This window comes from Pygocentrus nattereri, chromosome 3 (genome assembly GCF_015220715.1).
Source record: "Pygocentrus nattereri isolate fPygNat1 chromosome 3, fPygNat1.pri, whole genome shotgun sequence".
NCBI lineage: Eukaryota > Metazoa > Chordata > Actinopteri > Characiformes > Serrasalmidae > Pygocentrus > Pygocentrus nattereri.
In genome coordinates this window covers 11,356,858-11,369,983 of record NC_051213.1, presented here as the reverse complement: position 1 = coordinate 11,369,983, position 13,126 = coordinate 11,356,858, and the positions used below count along the sequence as shown (strand labels likewise).

Below are 13,126 nucleotides of genomic sequence, written 5' to 3'. Positions count from 1 at the left end.
ATGGTGAAGTAATCGGCACACTTACTCCTTTGACCCCAAGAGCAGCAGGAAAAATGCAGCACTTGAAGAAGCCACCACATAAGGAAAACAGGTTCTCCAATTCAAAGGCCCAGGGCACTCTCTGGCCGAGCCTGCCACCAACCATGAAAGAAGGGGGTGAGTTAGAGACCTGAAAACAGTGATGTCGATGTCTGATTAATACCCTCTGCTCATGACCCACATCTTTAGTGCACCAAGAAAATTATGCCTCCACTCCAACTGCACGTAACCTGCCTAGTCACAGGTTTTAGATCCCCACAGGGACCTGAATGGTTACATGAGCAATCAGTAGACGAGTATTCAGTACCCAAAACTGGACCTGAATAAAAATAGTTCACACCAGACCAGAGCGCTGTCTTGCCCCATTTGGGCTAAAGCAATCAACAAAGGGCTGACAGTAAATCATATGAAGACATTGCGATGTAGAAGCTGTTTGATACAAATAACATGAGAGTGAGGAGTGAATTAACAATTCCACTAAAGTTGTACAGGCAACACGTCAACCAGCCATGAATGAATGGCTTCTTCCACCCCTGATTGTGGGCTCCAAATAATCCACTAATTAAAATGCTACTAACTCAAGCAGTAAGACAGGAGACTGTGAGTGAGGTTTTCTTAAGGGAGAGGCTGGGGGTTACCTGGGGCCTGGCTATGCCTCGGTTCCACTGTCAGTTTAAGATGTAGACTTGCAGAACATTTTCAGAAATAAAAAACGACTTTTAAATGTTTGAAAAAATAAAAACAGCCTTAACAAAACACACAAATGCCTTAATAATGCAAATCCTCAAAAAAAATAGATCTTTGTAGAAATGTGATGAGAAAAATGAACAAACTTGAGAAGTGTAACTGCCAGGCCACTTACGTTAAAACACCTTCAAATTCATAATTAGTGTAGACATTAGTCAAAAAAAAATATGGTAAAAATTATTGATCTGATTATGAAGACCGCTCCATCTGGCATTGCAAAACTTTTTAAGTGGGGGGGGGGGGGGTTGCTAACTTTCAAAATTGCCTAAGTAGTTGTACTGTAAATAGTAGTTGTATAGTGCCGTGGCATTTTCCTTGTATTTTAATGAGGCAGGTGTTGAAACTAAGTTATGTGAAGTTCAATAGTGCAATTAAGGAAATGCAGTTAAGACACAATGGAATACCTTTAATGTGCTTAAATAATGAATCATTTTTATAATGTTTAAAGGTCATTGCTGTTTCCACTGAAAAGACACAACTAACCTTACATATAAGAAATGATTCTTTCAAACTATGAAATTTTGCTGTTTCTAGCTTTCTAATATAAACAACTATAAAACCCACTGCAAAATCTTCAAAAAGCACCTATCTGTGATTCTGAAAACAAACTGCTGCCCAAGACAATCCTCATCAATTAACAGACCCATCACTCCTAAAACTCAATTAAATGTGGTGAATTTATTTTCATCAACTCACGGAAAAGAAAAGTCTTTAATCCAGCTCAGTCCCCATTGTGGTTGTGTTGCATTAGTGCAATATATTCTTAAATACAGCTAATAGTGAAGTCAAGTCAGCTTTATTGTCAATTCTACAATATGTACAGGACATGCGTCACTCTCAGACCCCATGGTGTAGCAATAATGTTAAATAGATGGTAAACTGTGAAATAACTGTGAAATTGTGAATTTAAATAGACACTAAAAAAAACACTAAACACTAATCGTAAAAATAAACACTAATTGTAGAAAAACAGAATAATAAAAATAATTATATAAATATAAGAAGGTCCTGAAATGAACACTAAAGTGACATAAGGCAATTTAATAGGGTACATACCAGTCATATTTCTCAGAATCAGCAGTTCTGACCTAAAAATAATTTACCCTAAAACACAAAGAACAAATGAACAGTGCTCGCTGAGCCAGCAAAAACCAGCCTAGGAAATCTACAGTAAGTCCACAGTAAGCTCAGATTTTGCCTCCTTTAGTAAATGTAGTTTTCAGTCATTATAAACATTCAGCCTGCAAGCTACTCAAAATTACGGTGTGTAGTTCTTTCTTTGAAACTGTTGCCAATGCTATTGTCTAAAGATATGATGATCCTGTCACTAATATCTACACTTATACTAATCATCACTTGTTCATAAAACTAGTTATTAAGCCATTTAGATTAGAGTACTGACTGATAGTGGTCATTGACGGATATGCACATAATATCTCGCACTCATACTTTCTATTAAAAACGACTGCACTTGGTTTTTGGGCTCATTGGGTTATTGAGTTCATTGCTGGATGAGGCATCGATCTCATCTCACCATTTTGCCTGGGTTTCAGTCTCACACTAAGGCCAAGAGTGAAAAATTTCCCCCAAGGAGAAAAATTAAACAGTGCAAGATGAATGCTGTAAATCACTTTAATTTAACTGTCCACCATCCACAATTTAATGAGGTCTCATGGGCTCCACCTCCAGGTTTTTTCATGGATGGGGGACACAAGAATTTGGCTGTAATTGTGACCTTCACATGAAGAGAAGCAAAAATGAAATAAAACAGAATAATTATGTGTATGCACCACTCACCACGAGAGATGCGATCACAATCGGATTCCAGTGTCAACTCTGCCATAGTCTTCTTATTTGTTTTTAAAGATTTTTTGCATCAATAATTCACTAAATGTCTACACACATACATTTTTATGCAGTTATTAAATTCTTGATTTTTTTTAAATATATTGGCATTTTCTGTGCACATCACAGATATCATTATTATCAGTATTTCTAAGACATCCTACTGCTTATGTCATAAAAAAGAGATCTGGACCATTTACCAACCCAACCTGCAAACGACAACAATCAGTGTTTAGTGAAAGCTTTAACAACCAATTAACAAATAGCTGATTGGTGGCAAGCCCATTATACCATTACTGTATGCAAATATATGACTGTACTGCATACTCTGTTGTTCATTGCCTTGTTAAATATGCTCTCGTTCTGCTGACATTTTTCCTGCTCCAACTTGTGTCTACAGTGATGTCATTTTTGAGTCCATCCTTATTTTTAACCATCACCTGAACACTGACTTTATGTTTAGGTCACTCTGTCAAACTGGCAGGGCTGAACACCACCCATCACACAGCATACACACTCAGCCCCGCCCAAGCACTGGTTACTTTTTTAGTGTTCTATTCAAACATCAGCAGAGTGAACTGACCAGTACCTAGATGACTTAATTCTCACTGAACTGTTTATGAGTAAATATGTTTCTCATCCAATCCCAATCCTGCCTATCCTTGCTAGCAACCACTGCATAAGAAATTATAACGTGATGCTTTTGGTAAATTTATATGAAAGCACTCATTTGATGCAAAGAAAGCAATGTGATATTTCCCATGCATGTAATAATGATAAAAAAAATTACTGTGACTACATAAGCAGATATCTGGCCCCTTCCTCCATTTACAATAAGGTGTTTAGAATTTCCCTCTCACATGTACATGCCAAAGACTTAAACTGACCTCAACTACAGCTATTAAATGTGAAATGCTGTCATTCAAAAGACTCACTGATTTTCTCATTGCATTGATTGTGCGTTTGATGACTCTAGTTGGAATTTCTGCAATGAATCAAAATCTCAGGGAAATAACAACACTGGGTCACATTACCCGACAATTTTTATGAAGGAAGGTCTTCAAGAATGGTTGGTGAATGAGGCCCAGTGTGAGTCACAAGAAGTAAATGGTGCTATGGGTCCAGGCTGTTTCAGAAGTGTACCGTTTTGCATCTACTCTTGGAATGTATGATTTGAGGTACATGCAATGGTTAACAGAAAACACAATCTCTCTCTGCTTATCTGACTTGATTTATGGGTGCCCAATAACATGAAACCAATCTCACGGCAGCCATTACAGTGACAAAACCCATCCACTACAAATCTGCGTGTCAACACAGCAATTTTTGAATAAAGCTTTGCCTCCTTTACAAGTAGAACAAAGCAGATACTGAACTCAAATCACACTCTTCACAAGCCCAGAATGTGTTTAGTACATCAATATGGATGACTTCCAATAAAGCCGAAATTAGAACATCTGGGATGTGTTTACAAATACAATTTACAAAGAACAATTCTGACTGTGCAATGTGCAAGCCAAAAAGCATGCCCAATCTACACCCCACCTCAGTGTCCCTGTGTTTATGTAAGCCAGGTGGGCTGGAGGTTAGGGAACCAGCCCTGTGGCCGGAAGGTCACCAGTTCAATACCCTCGGCTGACAGTCTATGATTGAAGCTGAAGCGCCCTTGAGCAAGGCACCTAATCTGCAACTGCTCCCCAGGTGCCGTGGATAGGGCTGCACACCGCTCCGGGCAAGTGTGCTCAGTGCCCCCTAGTGTGTGTTCACTAGTGTGCATGTATGTGGGTGTCTATATGAAGGTCTAATTCCACAGTGTGCAAACCCAATTGGCTGATGGTTCTGAATTTAAAAAAGTAGTGTTGAAAAGCCAAAACTAGTTGCTTTTCAGCAACAGGTTCCTGACATTTTTCTTTCAAGAATAACTTTTTTGTTAATAAATAAAAAAAAAAAGAAAATAACAAAGGTACCTGTGATGGAACAGTAGATAAGTTGAGGGGCTACTTCACTCAGATGCTTATAGCCCAATCCCATCTCTTCCAGCTTCCCAGGAAGATAATTCTCCACCAGAATATCACAACATCTGGCTAGCTGACAGATTCAGAAAGACAGTAAAGACAAAGTGCATAAACAGGCATAAACAACAGGCATAAAAAGGCACAAACAACTTTGCAACATAAAACATTTTAGGATAAATACTGGGCAATATATGAGGTTGTATCAACATTAGCAGTGTTAAACATTTACCTCAGTTACAAGTTTGGCTCCACTTGGATCCTTGAGATTAACAGCAATGCTCTGGAAAAAATGCATCATAAATCACAAATAAAAGGCCTAGTGCAATTTTACTGCTGACTATTAAATGGTGTGAATTTGACAGTAAGCTAACCAATGAGCCACACAACCAGCGCCAAAGACACTGTGTCAATGGTGATATAAACCGAAAAGACAAATGCAAAATTTACTGCCATAGGGATATACAGCATCACAGTTAAGCCAGATTTTGCACGCCATAAAGTATTATGTAGTACAGCATTTCTTAAACTATGGGTTGCGGACGTGTTTATGCAGGGTCATCACATGATATGTCAGTACATTCGCACATGGGTGAATTGTGTGGTAAGGCCTTTCCACACAGAGTACAGACTGAAAAAACATACGCAGACCAACTTTTAAAAACACACATATTAAAAATAAGGAGTGTTTCACATCATGTTTACCACGCTGCCTAAAACTTTAAGTAGAGCCAGCTGGATTTTCTGTGTCTACAAAGTGCTACTATGTGGTAAGCGGAGCTGATAAAATGGACAAAGGGTGTAGACCTGGAGTAATGAAGTGGCCAGTGAGTGTGATACACAGCAGTGTCTCTCTTTTCCATCAATCAGCTGCACATTATGTACTGCTAATGTGGGAGTGACAGGTAGCACTCTGCTCCAGCCATGCTGAGCCATTTCCCAAATTAAATGAAGGAATAATTCAACAACACTGTAAACTATGAATTATTGCCTTAATCGAGAATTATATTTAACTAGAGTCTCTAGAACCACTTCATATGACATAAACTATAATATTATTAAACTGTTAGCAATTACCTTTTTATTTCTGTTCACACTGAGGAAATAAGCACTCTCTTTACCCACAAACGGAGGCCCCCATGCTCTTGTGTCATCTCCAGGCCCTGCCATACACACAAAGATGACACCTCTTAGCAGAATGTCTTTCAGAGGAAAGTCACACTGAAATGTTCGAGCATCTAATTAATGTTTTATATACTTAATTTTACACTCTTACAGTATAGACACTAACAGTCCCCATACCACTTCATCACAGTGTCCTTAATGATAAATTATATGACGACTTTGCACAGTGCTTCCTTCCAGTGGCTAACATCGGTATCACATACAGTTTAAACAAGTCTGTCAATGATCATCTACACATGTCACCTTCATATATTAGAATACCAGCATTTGTTTAATAATCAGATCAGTCTGATATGGTTCCAAGCAAATTGTGCAAAAAACATTGATGTCGGGTACCATCTGTGATCTTTCCTCTCATAAGGCCTGTAGAAGGTTTTTATAGCTATTATGTCTCTTTTACAGATAAAGACAAAACTCTCCCATCTGCCAATTCTTCCATCGCTCCTCCTTATCATTAAAGTGAAAATGACATTTTCAAAGACATAATAAGCATCATGTGCTATGTTTCACAGTATTCAATTAAACAATACTGTTTTAAATAAAATAAATATGTCCTTATTCTCAGTGAGCTATGAAGTGCTGATGAGGATCTGCCCGTTCTCCTTCGCCGCTTTCACGTATACTCACCTGGTCGCTCCACTTTGATCACCTCAGCACCCAAATCTCCCAGGATCATTGTGGCAAAAGGCCCAGCCAGTACTCTGCATTTGACCAAAATGTATACAGGTCATCATCTCTAATATTTCCTATCCAATCCCAATATACACACTGCTCCCTCACCCTATAACCGTGTCACCAACTCAGGTCCTGGAGATCTATCTTCCTGTAAAATCTCGTTCCAACCACAATCTTCAACACCTGCTCCATCTAATTAACTTCTTCATACATTTTTCATTGGTTAGATCAGATACATTAGTGTTGGGTGAATGGAAGGGCAGCACTGTAGACGCAGGATGGAACATAACTCTGCAGGAAAGGAGATCTCCAAGAAGAGCACTGGTGACCAGGGCCTTGTAGGTTTTAATATTGGCGTACTCATTGAATTTCAATCCCCAAGCTTACCTGGTCAGGTCTAAGACTTTGACGCCATCTAGTGGTCGTATCTGCTCCCTACCTAAACATGCACAGAGGTGAAAAAGATCTGTTATATATCTGTTAATGACTAATTCCAGTCTCTCTGTTCACTAGTGTTCTTGTTTTACTCTTTGGACTTTCATAAGAACTTCACAAACGGCACAAACAAGCAGCCCCGCCTTATATGGCAAAGTACTATGTGGATGATTAACAAACACAACCTCGTAAACAGTTTATACAGCCTACATAAAACCGATTCGTGCTGAATAGATGCTGCTGCTACTTCCAATGCAATACGAAACACGACAGTGACCAACTACAGTTTAATTCCACTGAAAACACTTCAGACTGTAGTCATAACAGAGCACAGATCATTCTGCAAACGCTCAGTTCAGCACATGTATCATGAGGCACAGTGGAGGAAACCAGCCTACAGCACGTTGCTCGTGTCATGACACAGTTACCTTTTAGTTCGGACGTGAAAGACCTTCTCGCATACGAGCAGTCGATCTTAACAGGAAGAAGACGGGGTCGTATTCTGGCTAAACGCGAGAGGAGTTTACCGCACGTCTCTACCGACATGTTGCAACAGCACGGCGTCTGGTCAGTAAAGGGTTGGGAGCATTCTGACACTGACACGATGCGTAGTCCCGCCCAAAGGAGGCACTGAAAGAAACGGCAAGTTATTTTTCTCGTATTCTTTCCTCTCCACAAGCTCTATATCTGTCATTTAAGGTGGAGTCACGCAAAACACACCCTGACACACAAAAACGTGAAACGCGCAGGTGAAAGCAGCTGATATGGCTTGGGTTGTTCTTCGGGCGAACTACATATCCCATGAACCTAGAGGAGGTAACTCCTCCCCCAGACATCTAACGGCCACTCGATCCACTGAAGTGCTGGAGACGGCTGCAGTAATCATAGAAACGGAGGGAGTGGTCAGGGGCGAGGCGAGCTTTTAAACAGACCCTCCAGCGGCGAGAAGGGTCTCCGTGCAGACACGCACTCTCAGCTGCGGATGTGTTGGGATGTTACACAGAGGTCGAGAGCCTGAGTAGATACCGCGTGCTGCGTTTCATTTCATGCTGGTCACGGAAGGCAGTGCGTAACGTTTCTAAGAACCCTTAAACACTATGGCTGAGTCCCAAATGGCTCCTTAGTCCCTACATAGTGCACTATGTGAGTTATGAATCAATGGAAATCAATGAAATTTGAACTTCTACGCAAAACATCACACCGTAGGGAATTGTGCGCTCGTAACTGAATCTCAAAAGGCTCTTTGTTACATATTACGTACAGTTTGGATGCCGTTGTCAGGAAGACTTGTGTAGTGCACTACATAGGGAGTATGAAGCCGTTTGAGATTTATCCTCAGTGATCATGAACGATAGGAAGTTTGTGGTGCTGAAAGTGCCTAGTTCTTAAACAGAGGCCCAGGGAGCTGAAAGTGTGGGGCTGAAGCTCTGGTTTTGCGGCTCTGCAGTTCTCTGGTTTTGGGGCTCCAGCGTGCCGCACTGACAGGGAGTTTAATGAACTGATTCAGTTTACTGAACCGATTCATCCTTTTAGTGAACGGAACAGCCGTTTCAACGATTCATTTCGTTCTACCTGTGACCTTGTCTAAACCAGCTGGTTTACACTGATGTTGCTAATAAACCTCCACTTGTATGATCACTATTTATCTGTTTGTTTTAAGATGCTGCAATAACCTCTCATTCAAAAGGTTCCATGTTTAACTGGAAGTTTCCATAAAACTTGTTTTTGCATAGTATTACACAGCCAAAAAAGCAGCCCTAGGTCAGTGATCTACACTCATGGTGGGGAGATATGCAAAAACAATAACACTGTCATATAAAGCCAAAGCACCCCCGTGCTTTTTCAGACATGTAGGTTAACGTTAAGATACTTTACGCCCCTTGTGGGGCCGTATAACATGCGCTTTACTCGGCACAATCCATACTGCTTAAAACCACAGGTCTTAAATCCACCATGACAACAACGCCTACATAGCAAAATATTAAAATCAGCAGCAGCTGTGGGGTCAAGATGAGACTCACACACTGTCCTAAAACAGGTAGGTAACACTAATACATTTAGCTGTTAACACAGGCGTTTAATAGCTAAATAACCACACAAATCCGCCTGCACCTTAAACAAAACGGTGACTATTTACTACAGAAGGTAGAATTATCTAGCTAGCAGTGGTGGATGAAGTACACAAATCATGTACCTGAGTTAAAGTAGAGATACCCAAGGTAAAATATTTCTCCAGTAAAAGTAGAAGTTCCTCCTTTTAGGCCTCCACTTGAGTAAAAGTACAAAAGTATTTGCCTTCAAATGTACTTAAGTATCGAAAGTAAAAGTACTAAAATATTAATTATGACTAATGTCCTATTATTATTATTTCTGTAACAAAACGTATCAACTAATTTTTGGTGAGAATACTATAGTGTCACTCTTGTAACGCCAGTCTTTTAATAGAATGTGAATAATTAGTGACGCTGATGTCTGTTAAAATTATCACTGAAGGTAAACAGTTTCCATCAGGAAGAACCGAGTGGCTCTGAAATCACTTTTTACAAACAAGCAAAGCTTCGGTTTAAGATTTATTTGCAACCTAGTTACAAGTTTAAGTTTAAACTCAGGATCACAGATGAGCTCCTTTACTATGTTGATCTGTAGGCCTCTGTTCATAAACATAAACTAGCAAAAACAAATTTACTATAAAATAAAATGGTGTTTGTATAAATTCAGAGAAAAGCCGCATCAGCAGGCCCGTAGCCAGCATTGTGATGGGGGGGGATCTTTTTCCCCCAAAAGTGGACTTCATTTGGCTCTCTACTCCAATGCCCCCTAAATACACGAGCACACTTCAAACCTTTTAATTTAGACATATTTTATTCATTATAAGTTTGTTGTGAGTCTGTTGTTGCTGTCCTTATTTGTTTATCTGTTGCTCCCCACTGTTAACATAAATTTGATATAAATGTAAGTGTTACTCAAACTTCCTACATCTGTGATGTGACTTCATTGTCTGTCTCTGTTGCTCACCTCAGTTGTCTGTTGCTTTGTTCCATTGTCTCTGTTGCTGCCCTCCATTGTCTGTCTCTGATGTTGCTGTCCTTTATTGCCTGTCTCTCTACTGTTGACATAAATAGATAAGAATTACTTCATGAGGTACACTATCGGTATGGTCATTAAAACTTAAACATGAATTAATAATGATATAAATTGAAGTGTTATTCAAATCTTCCTACAACTGTGCTGGGACTTCATTGTCTCTCTCTGTTGCTCACCTAGGTCTGTTGTTGCTCTCCCTCCTCTGTATCTCTGTTGCTGTCTGTCTCTGTTGCTTTTCTTCATTGTCTGTCTATTTTTCCTCTCCATCTTTTGTATCTTGCCTTCTTTTTCTTTATTTTTTAATTGGGTCTTGCCTTCACTGTCTGTCTGTTTTTCCTCTCCTTTAGGGTCATTTTACGGGAAATCGGACACTTTGGAACTCAACCCACACAGATTTTCATCAAACTTTGTGTGCCTTTTGAGTGGCAATGCAGAACCCCAGAACTGCATTTGCATGAATCTGCCACTAATATAAAGGGAGAAATGGACTAAGAATATTTTAAGTAGGGCGGCACGGTGGCGTGGTGGGTAGCGCTATCGCCTCACAGCGAGGAGGGTCTGGGTTCGATTCCCCGACCGGGCGGCCAGGGTCCTCTCTGTGTGGAGTTTGCATGTTCTCCCCGTGTCTGCGTGGGTTTCCTCCGGTTTCCTCCCACAGTCCAAAGACATGCAGTCAGGCCAATTGGACATGCTAAATTGCCCCTGTGTGTGAGTGACTGTCTGTGTCTGTCTGTCTGCCCTGCGATGGACTGGCGACCTGTCCATGGTGTATCCTGCCTTCCGCCCGAAGACTGCTGGGATAGGCTCCAGCATCCCCCCGCGACCCTGACGGAGAAGCGGCTTAGAAAATGGATGGATGGATGGATGTTTTAAGTAAGAGGGTAGGGCACTACACATTCAACCTTTATTATGTCAATTTAAATTACAAACAGATGGTTTTGATGCTGTTTGAAAGCTCTTTTCTGGCTCTACAGAGTACACAAACAACATTGAACTCAACAGTTAGGCCCTTTTTAGAGGCAAGGTAGAACTCCAACACTGCATTTGCATGAATCTGGCACTAATATTTCAGAGGTTGTTCATGACATTGCAGGCTATGTGTGGAAAAGGTACTGACCATTTTAAAATAGTTTTTTTTATATTCAGATTTTAGTATTTTAATATCTCATAATTTATACTTGGCTAACTGTCGAACGAACCCTTCGATCCCCCCTGGCTACGGGCCTGATCAGTCACGACTGCATATGTGGACATATTTCTATATTGTGCTCTATTTACACAAAGTTAGGTTAGTTCATCATTTATGTTGAACAGACTCTCCCAAAATTTTACGCTGCTGCGCTGATGTTGAACCGTGTGCTGCAGTGGGTCAGTATGACCAACAGGTCAAAACAAGCTCAAAACAAAGTGACTGCTGTGCCCTGATTGGTGCTCTGGCTTTGCGCTTCTTTCATTTCGACATGAATTACATTTACTTAGTTACCGTCCGCTACTGTTAGCTAACTATGCCAGCTATGACAGTTGGCTAGCGCCATAGCGGAGTCGGCCTGACTGACAAGTTACAACTTAGCTAGCCAGCTAACGTTAGCAGATAAGCTTTAATACGTCACCACACATTACCATGAGCTGGAGTTAATTCTGGCCACTGGGTCAGTTGAGTATGGGTTAAAATATGAATTGTAAATGACAGTTAGATCTGGCTCGCGCTGATCCACTGAGGTTGATCTGATTTTAAACGCAGCTCTGCCAACTTTAGCTACATTTATGTGAGAGTGAGATTTTTGGCCTTGGGCCGGAAGGCAGTATTGGATGGGGGTGTGGGTGGGTTAATAATGTTAGTTCAGCGTTTTTTAAGGGATCAAAGTCATTATAAGAAAGTCTTTCCACTCTTAACTTCTGTTTTAACCATCTGTGAATGTTATTTTATGCACCTACAGTCAATATAGTGTACGGTGCTTTGACTTGAGTATTTTTTTTTCTAGCTAACAGCATTTTAAAAATCCCAGACATTGTGGACACTGTCCCCTCTTGTTACCTCCGTGTGTAAACCTTGATGAAAACTCGCCAGATTAAATATTACAGCGATGGTCTTGAGTAATGCAGAGATAGAGCTGAACTTGTGTCTGTTTGATGAGGACGGATTACACTCGCCACATGTAGTGTTGCGTGAATGAAGACGGAAGAGGTGCGCGTACCTTGCAACAAAGACACGTTTTATCAGAGACACGACGCAGGCTTAAATATAGACCACCAAAAACAGGGACATCTATTCAGCCTATTATAGTTGGTAGTCTTATGCTAGTTATAGTAATTATCAGACAGAATGAACTCACACGGCAACGTTGAGTGTCTTGGTCAGCTTAATTACTGTTTTGTCCACATTATGCAGAAACCTTGAAATAGACAAACTAAGCAAACCCACCTCAAGACCAGAGAAAGCTGGAAAGCTGGTGTGCTTTCAGTGATAAATATTCTTGACCTGGGCTGCGCTCAACCCGACAAAACATAGTAAAATGGGTATTTGAAACTGTTTTGCTTTAAATACTCTGTTGTTTTACACAAATATTGCAACTATAGCAGCTGAGAAGGCCAATCTTGGCATCCTTCTAGCATATTTAATTTAAAAAAGCATAATTTGCAGTTATGTTAAAAAACATAACATCTGAAAAAAGTTTGTAGAGATGTCAAAAAGGGGGGCGGGGAGAAAAAAGAATCGAAATGTACAAGGTAGATGTGGACTATGATTTGGAGCTGCAGTGCATCACATTTTCCCTGAAAATACTCCACTGAATTTGGTCTTCAGATATATCTTTTTTGAGGGATTTTGTGATTCATTTGAAATAGCCAAACCGCACACCACCAGGCTTTTGGATTAGTATTGTCGCAATCAACCATAACAATAAACCTTACGTCGTAATGCTTCTTTAGGATTGGTTTATCAATTTGAGTTTAACAGCTCAGGTCGCTGATGCTTGGCCAAAAATACCTTTAAATGAAAGAGCCAAAAATCAAATGCATATCTTCACTATTATTTTATTTTACAGCAGCTCGTCCTGCAGAAATGATATATAAGCAACTGAGGGTTTGTAGAGTCTGACATTAAA

General features: G+C 40.2%; 1 protein-coding gene across 11 annotated transcripts in view; it reads right to left on the bottom strand.

Annotated features, from left to right (window-relative positions):
• The window catches only part of sugct (succinyl-CoA:glutarate-CoA transferase), a 104,641-nt gene extending 96,983 nt beyond the window's left edge, over positions 1-7,658 (bottom strand). For 6 of the 11 annotated variants that reach the window (XR_005130106.1, XR_005130105.1, XR_005130108.1 and 3 more), the window contains exons 1-6: positions 7,367-7,658; positions 6,891-6,942; positions 6,456-6,529; positions 5,721-5,806; positions 4,876-4,926; positions 4,599-4,719 (exon numbers count right to left, since the gene is read on the bottom strand). Coding sequence is in view for 5 of the 11 variants with exons in the window: in XM_017704806.2 (XP_017560295.1) it covers positions 4,599-4,719; positions 4,876-4,926; positions 5,721-5,806; positions 6,456-6,529; positions 6,891-6,942; positions 7,367-7,484 (502 nt within the window). In the remaining 6 variants the exon portion in view is untranslated. The remainder of the gene's footprint in view (positions 1-4,598; positions 4,720-4,875; positions 4,927-5,720; positions 5,807-6,455; positions 6,530-6,890; positions 6,943-7,366) is intronic. The other 5 variants (XM_017704815.2, XM_017704786.2, XM_017704824.2 and 2 more) reach the window with 3 other exon arrangements.
• Between the last annotated feature and the right edge of the window lie 5,468 nt (positions 7,659-13,126).